General features: G+C 40.4%; 1 protein-coding gene across 2 annotated transcripts in view; it reads left to right on the top strand.

Moving 5' to 3' along the window:
* The window catches only part of LRRK2 (leucine rich repeat kinase 2), a 109,792-nt gene extending 91,662 nt beyond the window's left edge, over positions 1-18,130 (top strand). For both annotated transcript variants that reach the window (XM_066633995.1, XM_066633994.1), the window contains 11 exons: positions 602-762; positions 3,254-3,424; positions 4,272-4,372; positions 5,288-5,482; positions 8,795-8,988; positions 9,794-9,866; positions 10,177-10,361; positions 10,700-10,852; positions 12,306-12,514; positions 16,036-16,110; positions 16,657-18,130. In XM_066633995.1, the coding sequence (XP_066490092.1) occupies positions 602-762; positions 3,254-3,424; positions 4,272-4,372; positions 5,288-5,482; positions 8,795-8,988; positions 9,794-9,866; positions 10,177-10,361; positions 10,700-10,852; positions 12,306-12,514; positions 16,036-16,110; positions 16,657-16,778 (1,639 nt within the window). In that variant the 3' untranslated portion in view covers positions 16,779-18,130. The remainder of the gene's footprint in view (positions 1-601; positions 763-3,253; positions 3,425-4,271; positions 4,373-5,287; positions 5,483-8,794; positions 8,989-9,793; positions 9,867-10,176; positions 10,362-10,699; positions 10,853-12,305; positions 12,515-16,035; positions 16,111-16,656) is intronic.
* The last annotated feature ends 338 nt before the right edge of the window (positions 18,131-18,468 follow it).

Genomic DNA, 18,468 nt, shown 5'->3' with positions numbered 1-18,468 from the left:
AAGTGGATGCTATCTAGAGGAAGTTAGGTTGCCCTGAAGATCAATCGATTCAGTGGGACTTTGGTGCTCAATTTTGGCCAGTGTCCAAATTTGGACAATGTGGTGAGTTTGATAACTAAGCTAATGTTTTCATTAGCACACTCACCCATCCCCAGTTCTTGTTTTAATGCTTATTACTAAGCCGGAAGTGTCCTGAATCAATGTTGATATGACTCTTACGGGGTCATTCTGATGCCAGTTGTGCTCCGGGTAGTATTGATCCATAGATGCAGCCTGGGAGGGGGATCACAGTGGGCTGAAGCATCCAAGAGACTGGTGTTCTAATCTTCTTGTAGACACACATTGAGGTCTAAAATTTATATGCCTGTTGCATGGTTCAGAAAGGAGGCAAAGAGTTAAGTCTTTTTTTCCCCTCTTCACACAAGCCTGATTTGGATTGGTCAATCCCATGTGTACTGTTCATCTTAGAAAAACCAAGCACACTGGCCCCAATTACACAACAGGTATATTGCCTAGTTTAGCTCCAAGACTTGGTGACTAGCACTGCTACTGTGCCCTTATTTGATTTTTGATATTTCCAATGTATATCTTTTTCTGATAGGTATCTACATTCAGCCATGATCATCTACCGTGATTTAAAGCCCCACAATGTACTGCTGTATACATTGTATCCTAATGCAGCAGTAATTGCAAAGATTGCTGATTATGGTATTGCTCAGTATTGTTGCAGAATGGGAATAAAAACATCAGAAGGCACACCAGGTATGAAAAAACGTAAAATTTAATCAGAGTACCACAGGTAGTGTTGCAGTTTACACAGATGACATGTAGTAAACATAAACTGTACAAAATGTGAATTTCTAATCTGACTCCATCGTTCTGTTTTGGAGAGCAGATTGTCAAGTAAGTGATTATTCCTCCCCCTCAGGCAAACTTGGACAACTATGGATTCCCGAAGTTTGAACCCTAGGTTCAATACAAAGATTGTGACTTTAACTGATAATCTCTATCTAGCAGTTGATTGGGGCAGCTGGACAGTGTTGATCCTGTTTGCAGGATCAACCCATTCATGAGGCAGACTAGGATGCCTGTCAGTCTATCCATTTGCCTCACTATTTCTCTTCCCATCCCTTTACTTGTAAAAGGAAGGTGGGGGCCAGAGCGGAAGAAGAGGTATAGAAGAGAGCACTGTGGTAGGCTAGAACAGGTGTGCCCAAACCCTGGCCTGAGGCCCTTTTGTGGCTCCCAGGGACTCCAAATCAGACCCATAGGGAACCCCCAGTCTCCAATGAGCCTCTGGCCCTCTGGTGACTTGCTGGAACCCACACTGGCCCAATGCAAGTGCTCTCAGTATGAGGGCGACTGTTCGACCTCTCACGTGAACTGTGGGCCGAATGCTCCCTGTACTATTTGCTGTTTAACTTCTGTGATGCAGCAGCGGCAGTGATGGAAAAACTGACCTTGCTCTGTGCAAGGCCTTTTTTTGGCTTTGAGCTATTGCAAGACCTTCATTAATTCATATAAGTTCCATCTCTAATATATTTATTTATGTAAATTCAAATTTTAAATGTAAATTAATTTTTTTTTCCTGGCCCCCGACATAGTATCAGGGAGATGATGTGGCCCTCCTGCCAAAATGTTTGGACACCCCTGGGCTAGAACATTGGAGACCACCTCCTACAGAGTTCTTCTACTTCCACTCTGTCACCCTCTTCTTTTTTCAGTTCAGGGAATGGGAGGAGTAGAGATTGGCACATCACTTGCTAAGGAGAGCAGCACTTGGCATACCACTTCAGATGCTACGAGGTCTTGCACCAGCCTTGCCTGTTAGGTCTATTTTTGTCAGTGACTGTTGATTCTGCAGTGTTGTGATGCATCCCTGAGATCTAGCAGGTGTCTGCTGTCAGGTAGTTTCTTGGCATGGAAATCTCAGAGGATGGTGATGGTAGATCATATCCGGTTCTGTTTTCAACAGTGAACAGTCGCATGTTTCCAGGAACCCACATAATAGGTTGTGAACACAACAGTATACCCCATACGCCCCAAACTGGTTTTCAGGAAGCATGCTACCTTTGAACCTAGAGGTTTCACTTAGCTGTTGTGACCAGTAGTCATAGGTAAGACCTTTTGTCCAAGTACTTGTCTACTTCTTTTTTAAAATCCTCAGTTCCAGGCCATTGTCACTTTCTCATAACCTACCTACACCCATCTCCAGATAAGAGAGAACTTGCTCATTTCAACTGTGTGTGACTGCACAAAGAACACAAAGAAGAATGACATGTTGCCTCCCTGTAACTTTATGTTCTTTGAGTGGTCATCTGTGTTAGACACACAGCTTCATCATCTGCCTCTTCAGTAGGTGTGGCTTCAAATTATTTGAAATGGTTGGGTACAGTCTCAGAAGAACTGAGGGAGTGGGTATTCTTCCCACCCGCAGGGCACTCAACGTGCATGGGATTCTCCACTTGAAAGCAGAAGTAGAACAAAGCTGTGGAAGCTTCTGATATTCACATGAGCAGAACTCCACTATTTGTGCCTGCATGGATGACCACTTAAATAATGTAATATTATGGATAAGCAACATCTTTCCATGTACAGGCGTGCACTGCTTAACAAGTGTTCTCTTAATGATGGACCACATATGACGGTAGTCAAAGCACAATATAGATGCTCTTAATGAGCAATTGCATCTCCCATAGCCTACAGCAGAGTGTCTGTTTACACACAGAGAGCCTCTTAATGCAAAGAAGAGGCAGTCTGTCTCCAATACCCTGTGCAGGGAGTGTCTGTTTACATGACTAAGCAATAGATTGGACTGAATGTTCACCTAATTACCTAATTGCATAACAATGGGATTGGAGAACGTATGTCCATTGTTAAGTGGCGCACACCTGGTACTACTTTTGTGCAGTTTGTAGATTCATAACCACTCCAGATATTAGGGCTTGGAGCAAATGAGAGCCAGTGTTCAAGGGCCTTCTTGATTTTCCTGTGCAATAATGTCATATACTTATACTTCTCCCGTGAATATAGCAAGGTAGGGCTGTGTGTGTGTAAGTGGGCAAGTTTGCTCTTCTTGACCAATTTATTTTTTTTATAATTACTTTCTGGGAAGCTTGTGTCCATTCTAGGCCATAGATAGGATACTGACTTTTTTATTGCTGAATTTCTGTGGCACTTAACATTATTTAAGATTCTTAAATTAAAATATTTGTTTGGCAGAAAATTAATGACTCCTCATTTTTTTTTTAAGGATTTAGAGCACCAGAAGTTGCAAGAGGAAATGTTATTTACAATCAGCAAGCTGATGTTTATTCATTTGGCTTGCTCCTGTATGACATTTTAACAGCTGGTAGGAGAATATTAGAAGGCATGAAATTTCCAAATGAATTTGATGAATTAGCTATCCTTGGAAAATTGCTCGGTATGTTTCATTTTCTTAATGTTTAATACATTGACCCCAGGGTTGCTAGAATAGCAGTGAATTCTACCTTTGAAGTATTTTTTCCCTTATAAACAACCCCACATGGAGAAAACAAAACAAAAAATTATAATTGACTTAAGTTTGTAAGCAGCCAGTCTTGAGGCATTGCCAACATTCACTACAATCCTGCCCCCACTCCACCCCCACCCCAGATGTGTGTTGTTAACCTCTTTTAAAATCATGTTGGACTTGTTCACCTAATATTCCTTGGATTTTTTTCCATTAGGCTTCTATGAAGCCATTTCAGATAGCACATGTTTCATTTATTAGCAGGACAGGACTCTTATTCAGCCTAAGGAGCCATTTATTTTCTACTCATGCTGACACTCTGAAGTCAGTAAACTTGAGTCTAAACATGGAAAAGGTTGGAATTTGGCTGCCTAATTTTTCTTTTAGTTCTATATTTAATACATCTGATATTAATTAACAAATTATTGTGTAATGCTTCTCAGAGAGAGAGAGAGAGAGAGATGTGAATAAAATTGTAAGTGCCTTTGAACTTGGTGGGATTTAACCAAACATCCACAATAAATATGGATGATAGATAAATAAATATAGAAAAGCATGGATAAGATTACTTTGTAGAGGAACGTGGCATCGAACATTTAAACTGAAAATCCAGATAAGGTTAAAGCATGCTCTTTTTTATTTTTCTCTTTTCCCTCCTCATTTCAAATGTGTAGGAAGGGGGTCAACTTACCCTTGAGAGGGTCCTGGGGTAGACGGGTCAGTGTAATGGTCCATGTAGTTGTGTGTCTCCAACTGAAGCTCAACCTTTTAATTTTAGATCCTGTCAAAGAGTATAGCTGTGACCCTTGGCCAGAAGTTGAAGAACTGATTAAGAAATGTTTAAAAGAAAATCCTCAGGAAAGACCTACATCTGCCCAGGTAAGTTTTTTTTCTGTGTAGTGATAGGTTGCCATCCATTGCAATAACATCACTAAGATTAGAAAGGTGTACTAATCTATTGTAAATATTAACTAATGAATTAAATTAATATGTGACACCATCATTGGTTGGAAGTGAGCCCCAAACCCAGTGAGTGGAAATCAGTGTTCCCTTTAAGGGGTCTGCACTGCTGTGTAGACCCTTTCCATGGCTGCATAGCAGCATCTCCAGAAGCTCAGCACTAATGTCGTATGTCATCGCCTGACTTCCAGGAAAGCTGAGCTCTGAGCTGTTTAGAGCTCAGTTTTGAATTGTGGCTCTGTGCAGCTTTCAGGGAATTCCTCTTGAGTGAACTTGTTCATAATCAGTACCAATTTGTCTGGCAGCTAGTTGCATAACCATACAGGATTTGACCCCTCATCCTCTGTTGTTATTGACTATGTTCAACTGCAGTGGTCAATATCATATATGTTAATTGTTGTCCAATTGTATATGTAGTGGGTCCTCCTTCTCCACGAGTTTGGAACCTACAAATTTTACGCACTGTGGATTCCGAACCCACATCTGGAGGACCCACAAACTTCTGGATGCAAACGGAACTGTGTTCCAGTTGCTCCTGGAGGTGTTCTGAGGCATGGGGAGGTTGCAGACAGCCTCTCCACGCCCCAGAAGGCCTCTGAGAGGCACTTCCAGTTTGTCGAGAAACCTATTCATGTCTCGGAACACCTCTAGACATGACTGGAAGGCACTTCCAGCTATGTTCAGGAGGTTAAGTGAGGCCCTCCAGATGTGGGTCAGGACCAGCATTAATCAAATCCACATGTCCGGAACACATGGATAAGGAGGGCCAACTATTCAGCATAGGTATTTAGCAAGAGGCATTACCCACTTGCTGCTAATTTGGTTTTTCTGTAGGTTTATGAGATTTTGAACTCTGCAGAACTCGTCTGCCTGATGAGATATATATCAGTACCCTGCACTTCTACATCAGAGTGTCTGATTGCTACGAATCAAAGTTGTAAGATGACTGGAGTCTGGTTAGGTAGTGGGAACTCAGAAACAGCACAGCTCTCGTTTATTGATTTGAATACAGACGAACGAATCTGTAAGGTAAGTGTGAAAGATGGCATTTTCTGTTCTAGGTTCAGTATTGGCAGATGTACTATTTCTATAATAAATTGTTGAACATCGAGTCCAAAAGAGCAATTACTTTAGCATGTACATTGTGAATAAGTTTGCATTTTGCAGACTTGCATGGTTTTAAACCAAACTTTCATAATTAGTTACAATAAACTAATTTATCACTTTAGGAGACTGGGATCTCATGTAGACTTAGGGTCCAGTCCTATCCAACTTTCCAGCACCAGTGCAACCACATTGCAGCCCCGAGATAAGGGATCAAACGTTCCCGTACCTTGAGGAGGCCTCTGTGAATTCCTCCACACCACAGGATGCAGTGCACACCCTATTGGCATGGCTGCACCAGCACTGGAAAATTGGTTAGGATTGGGCCCTTAGTTGTCAATAATGGAGTTGTTTGATAATAGATGTCATATGCTGTCAGAAAGAGAAATTGCTTTGATTGCAAATGTTATGTTTTTGGTCTTTACAGTAAACACAGAATAAAAATCAGACAGCAGAAGATCTATCTTGATTATAAGCACTTATTGGCAATAGGGTTTCTAAATTTTTCTTGTTTAGTTGTGTTAGGTAAGCTACACATTACACATACATGAATGTAAAAAATTCTTATTTAAATAATGATGTACCATTTTGAACAGAGGAATAGCAGGAAACACAAAGATGCTTAGTTTTTCCTCCCATAGGATTCCAGATACATGTTTATGTCAGCATGCATTTGTAGCTCATTGCAGGGGAAAGCTCACAAGTTGGGGTGATTAAGTGAAGTGGAAAAGCGGGTGGTAGTGAAATGATTAAGGGTACTCTTTCCCTACTTCCTCCCAACTCCCCATTCAAAACTTCAGGCTCTCATGGCTCCTTTTCATTTAAAATAAAAGTCAGGACTCCATTACGTGCATTTTCATGTAATGTGTTCCTTACCACTAAGGAATTGAATTCCTCATGATGGAGAGGTGGTGGCTTCTCTTTCAAACTATGTGCCTCTATGCAGTTAGGCAGAGCCATGAAAAAAATTATTGCTGCCATTTCCCAAGCTAGAGTGAAGGAGAAGAAAAAAATGTGGTAGCTGAAATAGTCCTGAGCTGAGTGGTCAACAGATAACATAAGAAGAGCCCTGCTGGATCAGGCCAAAGGCCCATTTAGTCCAGCTTCCTGTATCTCACAGTGGCCCACCAAATGCCCCAGGGAGCACACAAGACAACAGACACAATCTGTGTCCCGGTGCCCTCCCCTGCATCTGGCAATCAGAGGTAGCCTGCCTCTAAAACCAAGAGCTTGAACATACCTACTATGACTTGTAACCCATAATGAACTTTTCCTCCAGAACTTTTTCTCCAGAGCATCAGCAGTAGCACTAGTCTCTTTGAGTACAAACATGACCCGAAACGGCTCCATCTGCAAAGTCATGTCTTCACTAATTTTGCTTAGTTATCTTATTTCTTTTGAAGTATCCTGTTGAGGAATGAAGTGTAGCTGGTTATGCTGTCCCAGCTATTTATCTCTATACCAGCATTTCTCAAACTGTGGGTTGGGACCCCCTAGGTGGGTCGCAAGCCCATCTCAGGTGGGTCGCACAGCACCTAGCTCAGCCACCACTGAAAATAAAGAGTGCAGCTGGGCAGTGTGGGCTCCCTGTGGGTACTTAGCCCTGAATATGTGGGAAGATGATTTGCTGGAAAGGGGGAATGGCTGTGTGGTTGAAGAAGAATCCAAGTCTGTGTTCTACTTTGACTTCTGAACTGGAATGTTTCAATTCCAAGCTATGCAAAATAACAGCACGAATGTGCCTTATAATGGAACCTCTGGCTAACTGCAGCTTAGGCTTGAAGCCTGAATTGATGATGACTCTTCTGACCATGACATCACTTCCAGGTTAATGATGTCACTTCCGGTGGGTCCTGACAGATTGTCATTTTAAAAGTGGGTCCCGGTGCTAAAACGTTTGAGAACCACTGCTCTATGTCAGGGGTGGGCAAACATTTTGGCAGGAAGGCCACATCATCTCTCTTTGTCAGGGCCAGGAGAAAAAAAGAATTTACATTTCAAATTTGAATAAATTTACATAAATGAATACATTCAAGATGGAACCTGTAGCAGTGAATGAATTTTACTGAGCTTATTTATAATACACATGAGAACTATAATACAGACATGTAGTACTATGAGAACTACATAGTTCTGAGAACTGAGTACATGAGAACTATGAACTGTTTGCCTCACACTTCTTGCACAGTGAAAACATACAGACCAAGTAAGAAACAAGTGGAGACATAAGTTGTTCAGAGGTAGTGGAGGGGGGGTTGTTAAAATAATGCCCAGGGAAAAGCAGAAAACACAAGAAGACTATAAAGGACCTGGTCTAACTTGGCCCGCAGCTCGCATCTAGCAGTTGCAACCAGCAGTCGCAGGCCAACACAGGCTCCAACAGTCTCTGATGGACCAGAGACTCATTGGAGACTGGGGGCTCCCTGTAGGCCAGATTGGGGGTCCCCAAGGGCCACAAATGGTCCCTGGGCTGGGGTTTGCCCACCCCTGCCTCAGTGCCATGACACACTACTTAAATCCTTTTTCAGTGACAAGAAGAAAATTACCTAAAACACACAGCCTCAGGGGAAGGGGGATATAAGGATGAATAATACTTAGCATTTTAAAGTGCCTTTGGGGTGTGCAAAGAGTTTCAAGTGTATTATGATGATGTAATACTTACAATAATGCTATAAGGTAACTATTATTACCCACAAATTGCAGCTGGGGAACTGAGGCTGGGAGGAAATGACTTATCTAAGGGTTACCTTATTTAGAGCCCAATCCTAGGCATATCTACTCAGAAATAAGTCCATTAAAGTAAATGGAACTTACTCACGGGAAAGTGTGGATAGGATTGTGGCCTTGAGTTTGTGACAGAACCAAGATTCAAACTGGGGAATTGCTGTTTCACAGCTCAATCTCTTAGGGCCCAATCTTATCCAACTTTCCAGCAATTATGCAGCTTTGCCAATGGGGGTGCAGTCGCAGATGCCTCCTTAAAGTAAGGGAATGTTTGTTCCCTTACCTCAGGACTGCATTGTGGCTGCATTGGCACTGGAAAGCTGGGCAGGGTTGGGTCCTTAGTCACTACACTACAACACCTCTACATGGTAGCCTACTCGTTTTGGAAAAATAAAGAGCTATTCAAATGAATTGTGTGAAGGTTTTAGTTCAAGGTGCTGAGGGGAGGTAAAAGCCAAAAAGGCCTAGAGAGATTGCCGTGTGTGTATTTATGGTCTGTCTCTTTCCCAACAGGACATTGCAGACACTAGAATATTGTGTTTGGCCTTGGTAACAATTCCAGCAGAGAAGGATAACTGGATTGTAGCAGGAACACAGTCTGGTTCTCTGTGGGCCTTTCACATGCAAGATGAGAAGCACAGACACCAACTTCAAAAGATGTCAGATTCTGTCACATGTCTTTACTGCAACTCTCTTGCAAAACAAAGGTATGGATGACTCTAAATGTAGATTAAATATTTTTCTTTAGGGTACCTTTTCAGAAAAGAACAAAAACTGTCAGCCAAAGAGTTGCATATCTGTGAATGCGTACTACAGTAACAGTGGGTTTTGCAGGAATTGTTACTATCCTGTGTGCATTACCTGTTGCAAGGCTGTGTTTGAGTAGCTTGCAAAATGGGAAGTAAAATACACTTCCTTTGCACATGCAGTGGCATTATTTTGTACACTGGCTTCCTGGCATGCAAACATCTGAGTTACGGACAAGTGTGTTGGCACTTTCATGCAGGCACAGTACGTCCTTTGTAATGCTTTCGCACTGGTGTGATAGTGCTGACTGTTTCAAGCTATGTACAAGTTCCAACTTGTAGACCAGCCGTTTTCAACCACTGTGCCGTGGTACACTGGTGTGCCGCAAATGGTCTGCAGGTGTACCACAGGAGTTTGAGGGAGGGTCATTTATTAATAGGGCCATTGGGAGATGTGAGTCCTCCCCAACAGCATGTTGTGCCTTGTCAATTGTCAAAAGACTGATGGTGCGCCTTGACAATTTTAATTCATGTCAGTGTGCCATGAGACGACAGAGGTTGAAAATCACTGTTCTAGACAGTCCTCTGGAATGGAACTGGGTATGCGTTTGGGGGACTTCGTGCATATGTATATTCATGCATGATTTGGCTATGTGTAGTTCATTTTTTTAGTCTTGCAGATGTACGTAAGACTTCTGTATTTAGTGCGAAACATTATAAGCTTATTTTAGTAACATGCTCTTTAAACTCTCCTGTATCATTTCAGCAAGCAGAAGAATTTCTTTTTAGTGGGTACAGCTGATGGGCAGCTAGCAGTTTTTGAAGACAGAGCAATAAAGGTACATGTGCGGTATTTTTAAAGATTATGTCACAATGAAATGCCTGTGTAACTTTTTTCTCATTTGTGTAGAAAGCATAGACACCTTTCTAAAAATTTACATAAATCAATACAGTGCATATTTATATCTGGGGTGGCATATATATGATGTCCAGGTAAGCGGGGGGGGGGGAAATGTGAGATGGTTAGAAACTTTGAGTATGTTCTTTCCATAGTAACAATGTTATCCCTCTCCCTCCCTCACACTCACACTTTTTTTAAGTGTTCAGTTGATGACTGAGGTTTCCTTGTTGTACTGTGTATCATTTCAGTTCAAAGGTGCTGCACCTTTGAAGATCTTACCAATTGGAAGTATCAGCACTCCACTTACATGCTTAAGTGAATCCAGTTGTTCATCTGAAAGAAAGACCATTTGGGGTGGTTGTGGAACAAAGATTGTATCTTTCAACAGTGACTTCTCTGTCCAAAAACTAATTGAGACAAAGTCAAGCCAACTGTAAGTTTATTTTCTTAAATATTATAATCTGGTTTTGTCTCTTGCAATTACTTACTAAAATGATACTTTTTTGAGAATCTTGCTTTGCTTTTAGGTTCCTGGTCTTTATAATTGTCTTATCTGTGTATTTCTGGCATAACAGGCCTTATCTCTTGTAAAGTTAATTGTTCTGTTAGCTGTTTTCAGCTACTATTATATATGTCTCTTGGATCCTGGACGTTCAGTAAAAGCCAATGGAGCTTTCTGGCTGTGTTCATTGGCTCGCAGGTTAACCGTTTATGTGCTGATCCATACACTGTATGTGTCATAATATATCCTTTGTTTATTTTTTCCAACAGACTGTGCCATAAAGCTTATAGCGATGCCAATATTATTTCAATAGCAGTTGACAAATACATCTACCTGGCAAAGAAGAATAGCTATTTTGTGGAAATCTGGGATAAAAAGATGGAGAAACTTTGTGAACTCATTGACTGTGTGCATTTTCTAAAGTGAGTGTTATACTTTGCATGACAGTATCGCAGGGGGAATCAAGATATCTCTGATAGCCAAGCTATCTTTTAAAAATAAAGTGCTGGTTTCCAAGACAACAAAACAACCCAGCAAGGATAGGGATTTTCATATTATTGTCACTAAAACAAGCAGGTTTATGAACAACACAATGCAGCATGAACTTCGACTTTGTCAGGATCTTCCTTTTTGCAGTGTATCTCTTTGATCCTTTGCCCTTTGTTTCGCTCCTGGCTCTTTGATGAGTTCATGAGGGAACTCAATTTTAGTTATATGTATTAATTCCTTTAGCCCTTTAAAAAAAAAAGAAGAAGAAGACTTTCTAGTTTGTTAAACCACAGTTTTCCATGACACTCCAACCAGGAAACTGTGTTTGGACAATTCTGACAAACCAGGATTGCCAGCTTGATAGAAGACTGGCTTATGAAATCTCTGTAATTAACCCATAAATATACAGGTTCCCAAGATCATGATTTGTTTTGGGATTTTTTGCACTAAACCAGAAGTGTCAGAAGGAGAAGCAGAACAAGTATATTGAAACATGACTTCTGCAGACTGCATGCCCTATATTCTGATCTGTGATACAGTTCTCTTAGGGAATTCATAGCAGATGATTGAAGTGTTCGGCATATTGTCCTGCTCAGATTAGCTGTGTCTTTGGACAAGAGTTGGTCACCCTTCAAAAGTACCATAAAGTCATGCAATTTTTTAAAAAGTGGAGGGAAAGAAAAAAAAGACAATACAAAACTGATGTTCTTCTGTTCATCAGTGTCTCATATGTATTGGACCATAAAATGAACTGTCCACAGGTGTGCCAGGATGCTGAGCCTTTTCTTGTAATCCTAGATGTATAGGGCTGTTTGTGGCTGCCCAGTAGTGAAGGAAAGCATTCTGCATATTATCAAAGGCATATTCTCTTTATAATTATGTTAGATGCTTATTTGGGCAGAACAAGTAGGATGCAAAAAAGTGTGAGGTTGCTGCCACTGAAAATTGCAGTCTTGTCTCAAGTTCCTTCTCACCCAGAATATTTGATGCAGCATCATAGCATGTTGCACTCCACATCATTTGCTGACTGAACTAGGAAGATGGTATCAGACCCCATGTTTGCATTCACATTACGAATTGGGGGAGTTGCCACAGGATTGCTGTTTGGGACATCAGCCCCTTGTTATTAATTGGATGTAAGTTACACCTTTAGAAATAGATTCCATGAACCAGGTAAAAGTGATTTTTTTTTTGGTATCTTGAATGATAGCGGAGTTCGGATTAAATCAAAGCATTTCTGTTCCTCAGCTGAACAACAGTCATATTAATGAGACTAATGTCAAGTACCAAATGCTTATTAAAAAGATTATGGGAGGCAAAAGGAAAGACACAACTCTGCAATTTTTAACACGTGGTACCTATATAAATTTTGTTTGTTTGTTGAAGAGAGGAGGTGCCGAAGTTGAACAAAGAAACAAAACAAAAGCTTGCTTATCCTGGAAGAGTGAAGAGCATCTGTCTGCAGAAGAATACAGCTCTCTGGATAGGCACAGGGGGAGGGCATATCTTACTACTTGATCTCTCCACACGGCGCCCCATAAGAATAATAAGTGATTTCTGCAGGTCTGTTAGATTCATGACGACAGCTCAACTAGGTAAGTGAGGTATTCATAGAAAATTATCATGGTGCAGGACAGGTGGAGCAGGAGCAGGACAGTTACTTATCTTGGTTTGCTTACTCTTTTTGTTAAACTTATATCTTACTCTTTGGTCCAGGAACATGAAGTGTTAATTTAGACTTGCAGCAACCCTGTGAGGCATGTTGAGCAAACACATGTAAAGTTCATTTTTACAGTTGATAGGTGCACACTGGCAACAATGTAAAATACATATATGGGTTTTAGCAGGTGATTAGAGTAGGAAACATAAAACAATTCATGCTGACTTTCCCAACATATCTGTTTGAATTTTCCAAATACCAAAACATTCTGGGACACAGCCTTAAAGTAATATGACTATCCTAAACATCACAAAGTTGTCATATTATGATCTTTAAATTGAGTTCTTTGTAAATCAGATTATATTACTGGGTTTATTATTTGCAGCTAAGATAAGTGTAATCTCTAACTCAAAAAGGTGCTTCCACAATAATAATGGTTTGAAAAGTGTGGCATGCAGCATTCGTAATAAGATTGGCAGTATATTGTGTAACAGCATATGAAGGGGATCAACTAGAATATTCCTTAAGATGCAATCCAAACTCCAAATCCCTTGCGCTGGCCCGGGAGGGTTGCAAACATGCTGTAAAGCTGTAAGTGTAAGTTGTGCCAGTGCACAAAGGTTTGCTGGTCCACAGAGGTCTGATCTGGCCTCCATGGTGGCAGCGAGGGGTAAGGTTGCATCGGCTGACCTTGGTCGATGCAGGGGTGTGGGGAGGGTGGGGAGGAAGTAGGAGGGAGGCGTTCTGGGGCGGGGGGAGGGCATTCCTGGGGCTGTGCATATGGAGAAGAGAAGGCTGGGCAAGGACCTGGCAATTATGCCAGATCCTGACACATTTCTGGCCAGTGCAGAGCAGCCTCTGGCTGCTCCGTTCTGCTTGGATCTGAGTTGGCCCACCTCCTGAGTTGGCCCAGATCAGAGTAAACCCATTGGGACTTCTGCAGCATGACACAGAGTAAAGGGAAGTGATTCCCCTTGCCTTGACCTGCGCTGTTTTATCCCCAAGCATGTGCAGGATAAAACATAGGCCTCCTGGCCAGCTGTTCCAGCACAAGTTAGGACTGAGCTGCCAATAATGCAACCAAGAAACTTTTGTTATATATCAGAATGACAAATATGAAGATCACATTGAGCCATTTTCATTGTTCTCTCTTATAATAGTGATCTAATTGTGTTTTGTTTTTAAAATTTGCTTCCTATTTGGGAGCAATTAGTTGTTTTCCTTTCTCACCTTGTAAGTGAGAACCATATGAGGTATTAAGTTACATGTCAATTCTGAAATGTAAAGATTGATTGGTGGGAAAGTTACTTCAGGATAAAAGCCGATACAACTTCAGGTTAAAACATATATTTTATCATGGGTTGTATCCTAAGATTTTCTTTCTCCTACGGAATGAGTCCTTTTGAAGGAGGTAGGAAACCTTAGGATATAAGATTACGTTGTTAATGTTCAGGGTGGCTGCTTGTGGGGATGGAGAAACATGGAATATAATGATAGCACATCGCGCCATTTGCCTTACAAAACAGTAATGGAAAAGTCAAAATGAAGGGTTTGCGGGGGGGGGAGGAATTAAAACATGAAACATCTGAAATGACATACTATAACTGATGCACGAAAAACTCCTCTGAGCCACCACCCTGCCTTCTAGACTATAATTTTATTTTTCTCATATGGAACGAGTCCTTTTGAGTACAAAATTATGTAGGGGGTTGATAGAGGGATATTCTTTTCCTCTCACACAACACCATAACCAGGGGACATCAACAAAAATTGAGTGCCAGGAGAGTTAGAACAGACAAAGGAACATATTTCTTTACCCAGTGTGTAATTAATCCATGGAACTCCTTTCCACAGGATGTGGTAAGGGCGTCTGACCTAGAGGCCTTTAAAAGAGGATTGGACAGATTTTTAGAAGTCCATCACAGGTTACAAACCATGATGGGTATGTACACCCTCCTGGTTTTAGAAGTAGGCTACCTTAGAATGCCAGGTGCAAGGGAGTGGCAACAGGGTCCAGGTACCTTGTTGTCTTATGTGATCCCTGAGGCATCTGGTGGGCCACTGTGAAATATAGGAAGCTGGATTAATTGGGCCTTTGACCTGATTCAGCAGGGCTCTTCTTATGTTCTTGTAAGGGAGCCTATGGGTTCCTCATCTACCCCAGCACAACCCCCGTGGAATTAGTTACTCCAACAGTGGCCAATACTTTGCAAGGTGATATAGTGGAAGAAGATTCTGGCCAGCTTGATGACATTCAGCTGACATTCAGCTTTGCTTCCGGACTCTAAGGCCAATGATGATTGTTCTAATCCTTTAGCTCAGACATCTGTGGAGTTTACTAATAGTCATCATGTTACAGCCCCTTACAGCTCAGGTACACCTCAGAGCTGTACAATCTCACCAGTACTGACATTTATCACAAGAAAACACAGGATAAAAGAGATTCTTCTACTTGTATAAGTATCCTTTCTTGGAACATTGCAGGATGGTCCTCTAACTTGTGTATACCTGATTGTACTGATTTGATTAAGATGTATGATGTCATGTTTACAAGTGACCTGGATGATTCATTCCATAACTTTTACAGATTATAATATTGTCTCTATTCCTGCCGTGAAAAGCCATTTAGGGGATGTCCATCTGGTGGATTGTCAATAATGCTTGCTCCGCATATTAAATTTGAGTATGTAATGAAGTTCAATCATATTAGAATTTGGTGCAACACAAAAACTTCTTACAATTCTACAATAGTGTAATAGCTTTACTAGGACCAACCAAAAAAATGCAGAATCCCAAGCCTGTTTTCAAGTTCTCCAGAACTCTTCATCAGGGTGAATGTTGAGCAAAGCAAGAAGAGAGGGCAAGCAGTACCTACACAGCAAAGTTGAAGGGAACTAAGTTGACCTGTGCCCCTTTACCCTCACAGAGAACCACCAGAGAACCTGCCCTGTGATGAGGAAGCAAGCAGCTACAGGGGCATATCTGCACTACTTTTCTACTACATGCATTACATACTCTAAAACACCTTGGACCTCTCCAAATGGGGAGAGGAAAGGCAGAATATATACTAAATAAATAAATGACAGTCTTGTATACTTAAAACTTATGTGACTTGGATCCATAGTAGGAGGGGTTGCCACCACTTACCACCAGAAGCTTTTCTTCTGCCCTCAAAAAGTTTCCGTCAAATGTTAGGGGACTCTCCAGCTAGGCTTTTTGGAGTGGGGCATAAGAAGCGCAGCTGGGCTGGGCAGAGAAGAAAAATGGCCACACTTCCTCAGTGCTCACTTGAAATGTATTGTGCTTATGCCCAGGGTGAGTTAGATGCAAAACAAATATGCTTAATTTTGACATGCTGAACTCCATTTTGAATACCTGGTTCTTATATCATTTTAAACTGAATTAAATAAGAACAGCACATTTGACTTTGATTTTTTTTTCTCCTTGTGACAAAAGGCAGCCTCAAGAATGTTGTTGTGATTTTGGGTTACTGTAATAAAGATGATTGTGAAGACAACAAGTACGCCAAAGGTAAGTTCCAATTCTGCGGCTAGTAGGATTTGAATCTGGGACCTGATTCATTCAAGCCATAAGATCTTCCACTAAACTAGTTGCCTAATCTTAAAAGGCTGGTTCTGTCTGACTACAACATGGAGACCTTCCTCTTGTGAGTGATCGTTATACTTCAGAAAACACAGAAACCACAGGTCTCTGGAACTAAGAATATTGTTCCTATTTGTAAGATTCTCCTTCCTTGACTAGAAAATACCTAGATATGGTTAACAGCTGCCATGTTTATTACCATCATCATCCCACAATTCAGTGTCTGTTTCACTAACAGTATCATCCTATATGTTTACCAGAAGTAAGTCCCACTATGATCAGTGGGGCTTACTCCCAGGTAATTATGTATAGGATCACAGCCTATATACAGTCCTTCAGCTGATGCTCTGATTATTATTATTATTTCTTGAGCCCCGTTTCTAAAAATAATTTGAACAGTAACTGAAATATGCTGCACAATAAGAAATGCCGGGTAATACTTTCAACCATATTTGTTTTCCAATTCTTTTGCAGGAATACAGTCTTGTGTGTCAGTCTGGGATATTAACCTGCCCCATGAAGTGCAAAATTTGAGAAAACATATTGAGATAAGGAGAGAATTAGCAGAAAAAATGAGGAGTTTTCCATTGGATTAACTAGCAAACTGGAGAGGAATTCACTTAAGAAGCGATTCTAAGTGGTGCATGTGGAGGATCCTGTTCTGGTTTCATGGAAATATGCAGCAGAAATATTTATTAAAATACAACCACTGGGTTTGTTTAAAATACACAAAAAAATACAGGGCAATATTATAATGTTTCAATGCCACAAATTATTGGGAGGGAAAAATACTAAACTTCTGTTTATAATATTGATATTCAAGTTCTTTCATCTGGTCTCTGTTGCTAGTATAGCACTCCAGATCTGAAATAATTCCACTGTCCCTTTTTTATACTGTGTTTATCTATGTATATGTATATAAATATATAATATTTTTGTTACACCTTTTTTGAAATATTACATTATTAATGAAAATGTGTTATAGAACTGTACAGCTGTTAAATTCTGGCTTTCCTTTGCTTTATCTCCTCTTTTCTTGTGAAATTAAAGTTTTGATATGTTACAGTCTCTCATTAAATGTTGTTCCTTAAATTGAGGAACATATGCTTCTGTGAAGCACTTGCACTATAGTTATAAGCTATCGCTTGGGTAAAGAAACTGTTTATCAGCTGTAACTAGGCTTACAAATTTAATTTTTTTATTCATTTTTCAGATGATTGCTGGATATCAGATCTTATAGTCCAGTCAAATATTAAGAAGCTACACTCTAGTTCTGCCAGAGAACTTTTGTTGTTTGCTTTTCCTAAATATATACAGTTTTAAGGACTTTCAATCACTATTTTTTTGAGGCAATCATGACTTTGTCACCAGCTACTTGATTCTCTGTGGCATCTCACTAGCACATCCATGCCAATATGTTCCCCCCCCCTTGCAACACTTTTAATGATCCTTTCTTTAATTCTGAGTTTCACAGAAGAGAGAAATGTTTTACTCTCTTGCACATAGGTTCATGCTATGTGCATTTTTCGTGCCATGTACAGCTGGAATAACAGAAGTATGGGAAGAACTTAAAGCTACCAACCACTACTATTCTTTGATAGGGTTATTGTTTGCTTGTAATGTAATGCAGGTTCATTATTGTGGAGCTTCCATTTACCACATTATTATACTACTATTTTTTATTTATATGGCAATTTATAAGTTAGAAAATGCACATGACCATTATGTAAAAAAAATAAATGTTTTTATTTTTAACACTCAACCATTCATTTTATAAATCATTTGCGGTGTAGCTTTTACAGATTGTTTTATAGTTATATAGAGGATTCTAGGCTGAGTGAATCTCAGCTGCATGAATTCTGCTGGAATGAGGGTTTGACCTAGCAGGAATATTTCTTCATAATCCCTATCATCCATACATATCTCTATCAACACAGTTACAAACTAGTAAGGAAGAATAAATTATCTATCTTCACATCTCTGACTTTCATTATTATGCGGTCCACATGATTGCGGCATGCTCTCACTGGGTTCAGATGGATTGTGTGTTTGTTTCCACTTTGGGGAAATTTTGGATGACATTTAAAAATCCCTATTTTAAACCTGAAATGAATAGTAGTTCTTTCTGAGCCTCCAAAGAGACACCATATTTGGAGCATCTTTGGCCTGAGCAGTCTGGTACAACATCTTTTAGTAGAAGTCCTTGCTTGTACAGAGACAGCCATAGATATAGCCACATCCCACTTTGTAGACTAACTCTAGCCTCTTATAATTGTGACTTGTATG

Source organism: Tiliqua scincoides, chromosome 7 (assembly GCF_035046505.1).
Source record: "Tiliqua scincoides isolate rTilSci1 chromosome 7, rTilSci1.hap2, whole genome shotgun sequence".
Lineage (NCBI taxonomy): Eukaryota > Metazoa > Chordata > Lepidosauria > Squamata > Scincidae > Tiliqua > Tiliqua scincoides.
The sequence above is the reverse complement of the archived record's forward strand: the minus strand, read 5'-3'. Positions and strand labels throughout refer to the sequence as shown.